Source organism: Silurus aristotelis (genome assembly GCF_946808225.1).
Source record: "Silurus aristotelis genome assembly, chromosome: 4".
NCBI lineage: Eukaryota > Metazoa > Chordata > Actinopteri > Siluriformes > Siluridae > Silurus > Silurus aristotelis.
The window spans coordinates 6,886,817-6,896,650 of record NC_139577.1 but is presented as its reverse complement, the minus strand read 5'-3'; the positions used below and the strand labels follow the sequence as shown (position 1 = coordinate 6,896,650).

Sequence of the window (9,834 nt, the reverse complement as noted above, 5' to 3'; positions counted from 1 at the left end):
TATGCACACATGTACAGAATGTAATTAATATTTCTTTCTAAAAATATTTTTTTCTGTCTCCCATCATCTTACAACTTTCTCCTTTATACAAGTGGTTGAGGCCCAAGAAATGCTTGAGCCCAGCATTGGTGAGCCCTTTGGTGATTCTGGGATTTGAACTCACCATCTTTTTAACATTAGTTCAACATGTTAACCACTGAGATACCACTACAATATATTTAGATTAACTGTTAAAAAATATTAAATATCCTATAGAAAGAGTCCATACAAATCAAGAATACTAATTGACTTCAAAATCAGTTTTAATTTAAAAGAATTGAGAGAAATAAACCACACGTAAACAATCAGTACGAAACAGTGCTTCTTTATTGTTGCCGCACTCATCTGAAATGGCCAAATCTTATTTACAAAGCATGCCACATGAATACGAGAACTGACCAGAAGACATCATTGAAAAACCAATAATAGTCACATAATCGAGCTGGAACAAAGATCGCCAAAGTACAAGAGGGGGAACAAAAACAATGTAATAAAAAGTATTACGTACAACTGAAGTGATTTTGTCCAGTACAGGAGTGACGTCATTAATAGTCTCTTATTTTTCTTTTCAATAAGACACCAGGGTTGAATCCAAAAAGTGTGCCTGACACACATGACGCAAACAAGCACACGGATTAAAAAGCTTCAGGGGGAACAAATACAGTTTATAAAAATCCCCCAAGTATTCATGTTCTACATTTAAATAGCATTGTCATGTGTTGGAGGAGAGATTTAACAACAACAAAAAAAGTATAATAGTAGAGATACAGAACATCAGGTAATTGTGTATAAATTAACCAGTGGACAGTTTCTCTCCTATAAAGTACGGCTATGAGTGAAAAACAAAACAAAAACAAAAAGCCGCCACATTTCACAGGATTTACATATTTAATTCCCCCCCCCCCCCCCCCGAAGACTTGCGCACACAAACTGCGCAAGTAGTTTGAAGTCTCATGTCGGATGGATGTCTTGCTCTAGTCATGCACACTCGCTCATTCACTCACTCACACACACACACACACACACACACACAGGTTTACATGTGTACAAGATCTCATTTAATCTAAGACTCTCATTCTCTCTCCCTGCCTGATACACACACACAGGGGACAAAGATTGAGAGAGAGAGGGCGAGAGAGAGAGGGCGAGAGAGAGAGGGCGAGAGAGAGAGGGCGAGAGAGAGAGGGCGAGAGAGAGGGCGAGTGAGAGGGCGAGTGAGAGGGCGAGTGAGAGGGCGAGTGAGAGAGTGCCTTGGGCTCCCTGGTGCAGTCCACTAACACATGCAGGGGTTTGATGGGGGAAGCTGGAAGCTTCAGATGAGGCCTCGTCTCTTTTTGTAGTCCTCCAGGTTCAGGGAGCGTCGAGGGGCTCCGTCTTTCACCGGCAGCGAGTTGGAGCTCACTGACAAAGACTTTGTCTCTGCAGTACACATTCAAACACATACACAACTGAGAACATATCTGGGTTTAAAAAAATAAATGCAATCTAGTTTTAAGGCAAAGAAAAAGAGCAGAAAAACAAACTGAAATCTGATTACTGATCAAATGACACTTCGTATTGCATCATAAAATCTAAGAGCCAATCAGATTGTTATCCAAGCCAGACTAAACCCCAGACCTCCTCACATTAATACCGGACTTTACTAACACCATTATGACTGAATGAATCTCACACATATCTCTGCAAGCACACTTGCAGAATCTAGTGGAAGATCTTTCCAGAAGAGTGGGGGTTCCAGCAAATGGGGACTAAATGTGGAATGGGATGTTCAAAAATCAATCTTGTGGTCAGGTGTCCACAAACTTTAGCATAAGTAATGTTGGATAAAACAGTATGTTTTATCTTGTTGAAAACAAGAAGGCAGCATCTGTGCATCTTTTAAAACACTCACCAGCACTGGGGACCTGCAGGTCAATTTTGACATCAAAGTCGTGGACTTTAAACAGGTCCTCTGAGAGGTCGCTGTTAGGTTTTGTGACATCTTTGTCTCTTGGGTTCAACGTACCCTGCTTTAAACACACACACATGGTGTTGATAAAGGTTAGGATGTTATGGATCCAGTGTTCACTGTGTAAAAACCTATAAGATGCATGACATCATTAGTGAATTATGACTGGGTGCTCAGGTGGAATTCTTTCTCAGCCTACCTGTTTGTTGACCTGCTGTGAGTTGTCCTGTCCTGAGCCCGAACCGTATTTCTGATTAAGGTGGGCGAGAATAGCAGCGTGGACAGAAGGGTCTCTGGCCTGGAGGTTTCAAAATAAATAAATGAATAAATTCAGTGTGTACTGAACTGTATATGGTTGAAATGACAAAGCCTACTTGAACTTGAAAATCATGAATCAGCAGAAAGAAAAACAGTTATGAAGCTTGTTGACTGTTCAAAATTTCTAGCATCATTTATTGCTCTGTAATAAAAAAGCCACTAAATTCAACTGCTGTAAAAAAAATATAGCAGATATTAATGTTAATGTGGGACGTCACAGATTTGGTAAAACATTTATTTTAACATAAAAGGTGATTGTGGTTGATTCATTGTTAGGTTTTTTTCTTGCAGCATTAGGCTTTATTTTTTTCCTCCCACCTTTATTGTTTGTAGCTATTTTTCCCCATAAACTGTAATCATAACATTTTTGAATTGCGCAGTAATTACACCATTTAATCAAGCATTATACAAATGTTAGTAGTGCCCCCTGTTTTGAAAGTAGTAAATTAGTTTTTTTTAAATGGAGTATAAAGTGTTTTTGTGTATGTGCCAAAAGAAAACGATAAAAAAGAAAAATTGAAAAAGTTCTTACATTGGACACCATAGTGGGTTTGCACTGCCTTCTGGTAAAAGGGTCCATCTGCTGGTTTTTGGAGTTCTGACCTTCAGCCTGGGGGGAAAAATAAAATAAAGGAGAACAAGGGTGACATTCCTGGACATTTCCGTGACCAAACGCTCACACAGTGTGCAAAACAAAAACCTGGACGTACCACTAATGCTTTCTCAGACTCCACGATGTTCCAGCTGCGATTCCTCTGGTTGATGTAACTAAGAAGCGTAAAAAAAATGGTGTTACTTAGACGCACCTAGACTGTGTGTGTGTGTGTGTGTGCGCGCGCGCGTGCGCATTTACCTGATGGCAGAGATGTTTTTAGTTCTCTGTCTGTCTAATGCTTCAGCTCTTTCCTCCAACTCGTTCAGCTGATCCTGCAACAGCTTCACCTTATCGCCATCGCCGGTGTCCTCTGCCATTGCCTAAAACACACACACACACACACACACACACACACACACACACGTTTTACACCTCCAGCTCAGGTTAAGCATGATATAAACTGTTAATCTTCAGCGACCATCACCTTTTCTTTGAGGAGTTGCGTTTTCTTCATGGCGTAGTTCGGCGGCGCCTTTCGGAACCGGTCCTTCTCCTTCACTATCTGTTAATGATGCACAAAACATTATTCTTCAAAGCAGTTATTTTGATAATTTGTTAAATTATTTAGTACAATGGCAATACTGAACTTGAGGAAGGTGGGATTTAAGATTATACTTTACACACTCCAACAACACCACACAATCCAGGTTATTTTAATAAAATACTGATAAATTGAACAATCAGGGAACTGGAAATCTCTCTTAATTCATATCATACAAGCTCTATAGAGTACTTTAAATAAAATAAAAATTAATTAAACTTAGTCACCATTCAATAATACCTTTGTTATTGGATGGGGTGGGGGGAGAGAGAGTGAGAGAGAGAAAGAAGGGAGACATAAAGCCGTGACTCACATCCTCAATGTCTTTGTCGTTGAATTTGTAGTTCACAGCTTCTTTGATGGACTGCTCTTTTTTAGCGATTTCATCCAGAGTAGGAATCTGCATTCCTGCGACGTGCATCTGCAAATGTAACGCGTGTTTGCCTATTACACCTTCCACTACGCCCTTCGTTCAGTAAAATCTGAGACGCTTTGAGAGCTGAAACTATGACAACAGCATCACAAACGGGACAAAAACTAAACATATGAGTAAACCTCACTCACCGCTTCCTTCCATTTCATGAACTCGCTCTCTGTGAATTCCTGATTGGACACAAACTCGAGCCGGAACACTCGGGTGTCGTTGCCGTGTCTTTTGGACAAACACACCATTGCACGTGCATTTAATTCCAATTTAAAATGACTGTACACTTATATTTTATAAGCCCTTTATTTCCGTCACATGCAAGATGTAACTCACTACTCAACTGTATCTAATATGTGTCTGATTAACGGCTTACCGTAATTGCAGCCCTTTGTTTGTTCGCGTCGAGCCGAGCTGGTAGACCTTTGCTGTTTCTACCACGTCTACAATCTCAGCCACCTAGAAACAGCATGCAAACACCTCAGCTATAGAACGTACTACTTAGAAAACATCTACCGAAACGTATAGAATAATATAAACAATTATTTCTATTCAATTCGTTCTAAAACCGTTCGATATTTTAAATTTTTTACATAACTTTAATAAAAATTTTTTATTAAATGTATAATCTTTATCCGAAACAGGAAGTCGCTCGTACCCGGTAGACGGGTTTACTGCTGCAGTTGCCAATGCCGATGCGTACGTAGCACCCGGTGACCGTTTTAGCGAAGAAGGGCATGTGACACCAACGCTCCAGTTTGTGACGTGACAGACGGATGCGGTTCAGTTCCTCTGGCAATGACACCGGCTGAGACTTAGGTGGCGTCGCCTCTTTCCTGAGGGAGAGGAGATGGAATTAAAAGGAGCCACTCATAACTTGTGTATAACACACATTACAATGGATATAAAGTGTCCACAAACTTTTTTTAAATCGCAGGGTTTTTTTTAATATAAAAGACAAATTAGAACAAACTTGTTGCATCTTAAATGTGAAAAATCGAGGCATCGAAAATAAATATTCAACAATTGGGCACAATTTAAATACAAAAGAAAACCTACAAAACCCTGATACATTTTAGAAACCTGCAATTTCATAAGGGTGTGTAGACTTTTTCCTCTTAGGCCATACTTACTCCTCTTCTTCATCGGAGGATGACAACCTTGAGCTGCGGTCGCTCTTTACTGAGGACTTATCGTCGTCTTCCTCTTCCTCCTCCTCGTCGTCGGAGTACACGTCGCTGGCCTTCAGCGGCTGCCGCTTGGTCAGGAGCTCTGCTGAGGGGGTAAAGGTTGAATTTTTAAATATGCACAGTGTACTAACCTCATGTTGGTTCTGACAGACTGCAAGACACATCGTTGTGAATATTCAGCAGAAAAAAAAACACAAACCTGTTCTGTTCTTCTTCTTCTCTCGCTCGGCTTTCAGCTCCTCCATGGCCTGTGACTTCTTATCCAGCTTCTCGTCTCTTTTTGACCGCCTCTCTTTATTATGGGACATCACCTACATGAAGATCGGCAGACAGGTAAAACAACGATAATTAATTTTTTTTCTTTTTAAAAAAGAAACCTTCTTGAAAGGTAAGATGGTCAGATTTCCATGAGAAGGAGTCGAGAAACAGATCCACTCACCACCTGAGTGTCTGTAACCTGAGAATGCTTTTTCTTCTCCTGCTCTTCTTCTTGCTTCTTCTTTTTCTTTTCCTCTTTGACTTTTTTCTTTTCGGTCTTTAGTTTCTGTTTGATTTCGAACCTAAGTTTAGCAAAAGAGTGGTTCTGGGTCACAAATTTATCTGGATGAAAGGCTCAGAACCAGCGGTCACGTCCAAATCTGCACACTAGTTTACTAAATAATATGATAAAAGTGTAGTATTGTTGAAGCGTGGACATTTTTATGTACCATATTTTCCGGACTATAAGCCACTACTTTTTCCCCCACGTTTTATACCCCGCGGCTTAAACAATGGAGCGGCTAATATATGGATTTTTCCAGGGTTTTTCCTGGTTTTACGAGCTTCAAGCCAAAAAACTGAGCCCCATAACATTAGACCAATGAAATTGCCGAACGGGATCAGGTAAACCAATTCAATTCTTTATATTAAATCGCGCTCCCACTGAATCGGGCCGCACCACATCATAAATATGGATGATGTTCCTCTGACGTCTGACCTGCCGCTCACTCGGACTGTCTACAGGAAATGCGAATCATTCGTCACACTGGAAAAAACGCACTTCGCCTGTGTTCTGAGCTGCACGACATCAGGAGAAAAGCTTCACCTCCCGAGAGAAATAGTTGTGAAAGGAAGGAGGAAGACAGTGAACAATGACTTTCTCGGTAGGCTACTGTTTAGATACAAGCCGTGTACAGACACTGTCTTTCATTAAAGCCTGTGTAAAGTTCATTAGTTTCACATTAGACAGGTGCGGCGTATTTATGTTCAAAATAAAAATCTTTGTCAAAATCAGTGGGTGCGGCTTATATATGGGTGCGCTTAATAGTCCGGAAATTACGGTGTGTGTGTGTGTCTATATATATATATATATATATATATATATATATATATATATATATATATATATATACATATATATACATATATATACATATACATATATATATATATATATATATATATATATATATATATATATATATATATATATATATATATATATATATATATAGTGTGTGTGTGTTTCCTTACCTGCGTTTTAGCACCTCTCTCTTTTCAATACGGTTGAAAAGCTCTTGCTCTCTCTCTTTCTCAGTCATCTGCTCCAGCCTTGCCCGGTCCTCTTCGTCTCCCATCAGATCGTCTCCGTACCCGTCCCGGAACACTTCATCCTCCGAGGACGAGTCTGAATCCGAGCTCGAAGAGGAGCTGTTGCTCTCGGAGTCGGATACTTCGCCTGTGTGATTATTAGCGACATAGACACTGTGTGAACAAATCGGCTTCCTCCAACAACGAAATTCTAATTCGGAGACATGACAAAAGCTTTGAGATTTCTTTAAAAATTACCCACTTACCCTCCTCTGGGGCAGAGCTCTCTGCGGAGCTGTCTCCATCCGAGCTCCCTGAGGAAGCAGCCTTGCTCACTTTCTTCTTTGTAGGGTTCTTCTTGTCTGCCCCTTTACCAGGCTTTGCCTTTTTCTTGGCTTTGGTGCCTCCAACAGTCCACTACACACACACACATTATAAATATATATATTTTTTAACAAAACTGCCTCGAGACAACCTGCAGGCTGATTCGTGGAACGAGGATGTTGTGATGTACCTCATCATCGCTGTCGGACGTCTCGGAGTCTGTAGACGCTGCGGGTTTGCCTACAGGCTCCTCCGGTTCTTCAGAGTCCACACGCTTCCTCTTGGCCAAACTCAGCAACTCCTTCAAAAGGTTTTGACAAAGAAATGAGTCACTGTGATTTTTTTCTTTAAATATGTGTCCCTTTCTTGTAGAAGTCACTCTAAAAAAGTAAACCACAAATGCCAGAAAAATGTGCCAGATCACGGAGTTAAGGTGCGCTGAAAACCGCAAAAATATTTTATATAACATCGCCTCAGCCAGAGTTTCTTCTTCATTTTCAAGACAATTAGAACCAACTTAAATCACAGAAGCCTTAGTAAAAACGTCTCCTATTGGCCGACGCTGATAAATAACCTTAACAGAGTTCACCTCCTCGTCATTCCCTCAGATCCACTTTTACTTTACCAAACACGGCTTATGTGAAATCCATGGCTTTGCATGGAGCGTCTCATTTTCCTAAAACACTCTGTGTGAAATTTAACAGCCGATGAATAGAAAACAAAGTAACGCTGAAGTTTACTACCCCAGAGACACCGCGAGTATTTCTCCTACATCATCTATGGTTTGGGAAGACGGGACAGATTTGAAGAGGCGCTCTGGACCTCATGAAACCTCAGTGTGATAAAGGAGGGAGCACCAAAATGTTCTGGTACAATAAAGAAGTACAAAACAACACCCCATTTTTCACACTTCAGGTTAAAAATCTGCCCTTGCAAAGCAAAAGATTCCCAGCCTATATTTTTACGCTACCAACCTTTTAAAAACATTTATCATCAAAAGTGATGCAAGATAAATATGAGGAAACATGGCAGACGATAAAAATATAAAGCACGTCGGGTTGTTTCAGGCCGGTTAGTCAGACTTGAGGAGAACTTGTGCGGTTTTTTAGGCCAAAAGCATCATAGTGACAAGCTGTGTGTGTGTTTTGTTTGGGAGATTTGGACAGTAGATAATGGATTTCTGGATCTATCGTTTTTGGTAAATTAGGTACAGCACGAAACCAAACCAAAAGGGATATATTTTAGCCCGGTTCAGACAAGCAAATATAAAAGCAGCCAGAATTCCAGGAGTTATATTCAGTAACTTGTGAGATTTTATGCACCTTGAAACTAGCGAGTACAGAGCATGTCCACAATGCATGATGGATTTGTGCATTACTGGTATCCAGATTCAAGGGCATGGCTTGAACCCTGAGCTGAATGACCAGAGTGAACATGTGAGATGTGTTTTTAGTACCTGGCGGATAATCCTCCTTTTACAACTATATATATGTGTGTGTGTATATATGACATATATATATATATATATATATATATATATATATACACACACACACACACACACATACACATATACATACACACACACATGATGGAAGCTAAGCACTTCCATCATAACCATCATCATCCAGCAGAATAAAACGATCTGAACCAACACTGGGGTATTTGGGGGGGGGGGAATCCGACATAGCAAAGAGCGGGATAACGAAAGGTCTGGAGAAATCATGCCACGACCCCCTGAAGTTATTTCTCTGCAGGATGGAGGAGGAAAGCAGTGAGACTGAATCACAAGTGAAAATCTGGTAGTGATTTGATGAGGTTTTCAGCTTCAAACTGCGTTCAGTTTTAAACGCCCCACAAAAACCTGCCACTTTCCGAAATCCTAATGTAAATATACTATTTTTCATCTCCTAAAGTACAGAAAAATACAGATCCCAGGAGAACCTTGTGTCGCGGTTCATCTGCATGATGTTTACAAGCGAACAGGACTAACCCTAACCCGCTAGCTAGCATAAACGCTAGCTAGAAAGCTAACATCCGATATCTACAAGCACCAGATAAAATTTAGTCATGTGGATTGTGATTTGTTGTCAAATAAAATCATGGACTAGCTCGTTATTGTGCACGGTTAATGCTTTGTCGGAGTGACTTATTAATAAAATAGCCCGGCCTTTTGGAGCAGCTCGCCAGCGCTCTTTTCATCTGCATTAGCTGCAAATATCTTTCCCACTTGTTTTCCACACTAAACCCGCCCACTCAATTCTGATTAGCGGACATTCCCGATTACTGCACAACGATTGGTTTAATCTACCAAACAATAGCTAGAACCCAACTAATCACAGAGCAGCTAGCGTTGTGACGCCAGAGATTCCGGAAGCAGACCGTACACATTACGGGTAGGATTTAATAGAAACAAAAAAAACACATACTAGCATGGACGGCCGTGCTAATGTTACCCAAGTTAAGCGCGCGCTCGCTCAGTGCCGTTTGCGTTAAAGCTTAAATAATAGAAACATCTCCACGTCTGATACCTGATCCAAATTGTCATCACTCGCGCTGTCCTCTGAATCGGAATCAATAACGACCCGACCTTTCCGTTTCTTTACGTTCACCATGGTTAGCTTGGATGCTAAGCTACCCGCGGCGTCTGCCTTCGAGCTTATTGGACACGATCGCAAACGGCGGCGCTAGAGAGGTCCGCTGCGCATGCGCGTTAGTAAAAACAAAACCCACGCATGCGCGTTACGTGTATATGCTTGTTTTCTCTCACACACACACCACCACGGGTTTGTGATTATTAAATCCCTTCATTATTTTCCATTAATT

General features: G+C 40.8%; 1 protein-coding gene across 4 annotated transcripts; it reads right to left on the bottom strand.

The window, feature by feature from the left end:
* Window positions 1-943: 943 nt before the first annotated feature.
* On the bottom strand, window positions 944-9,732 carry rtf1 (RTF1 homolog, Paf1/RNA polymerase II complex component). Of its 4 annotated transcripts, none has more exons than XM_083540453.1 (18): window positions 9,540-9,732; window positions 7,199-7,309; window positions 6,951-7,101; window positions 6,628-6,832; window positions 5,555-5,675; window positions 5,315-5,426; window positions 5,059-5,200; window positions 4,584-4,761; window positions 4,302-4,384; window positions 4,066-4,153; window positions 3,815-3,922; window positions 3,385-3,462; window positions 3,159-3,280; window positions 3,016-3,073; window positions 2,838-2,915; window positions 2,187-2,285; window positions 1,931-2,045; window positions 944-1,458 (listed from the first exon to the last, which is right to left on the bottom strand). In XM_083540453.1, the coding sequence occupies exons 1-18, from the start codon at window positions 9,621-9,623 to the stop codon at window positions 1,352-1,354; spliced, it is 2,040 nt and encodes a 679-aa protein (XP_083396579.1). In that variant the 5' UTR covers window positions 9,624-9,732; the 3' UTR covers window positions 944-1,351. The 4 variants fall into 4 exon arrangements, with proteins under 4 accessions (XP_083396579.1, XP_083396580.1, XP_083396577.1 ...); XM_083540454.1 differs by having other exon boundaries at window positions 5,059-5,197; XM_083540451.1 differs by having other exon boundaries at window positions 1,931-2,048; window positions 9,540-9,731.
* Between the last annotated feature and the right edge of the window lie 102 nt (window positions 9,733-9,834).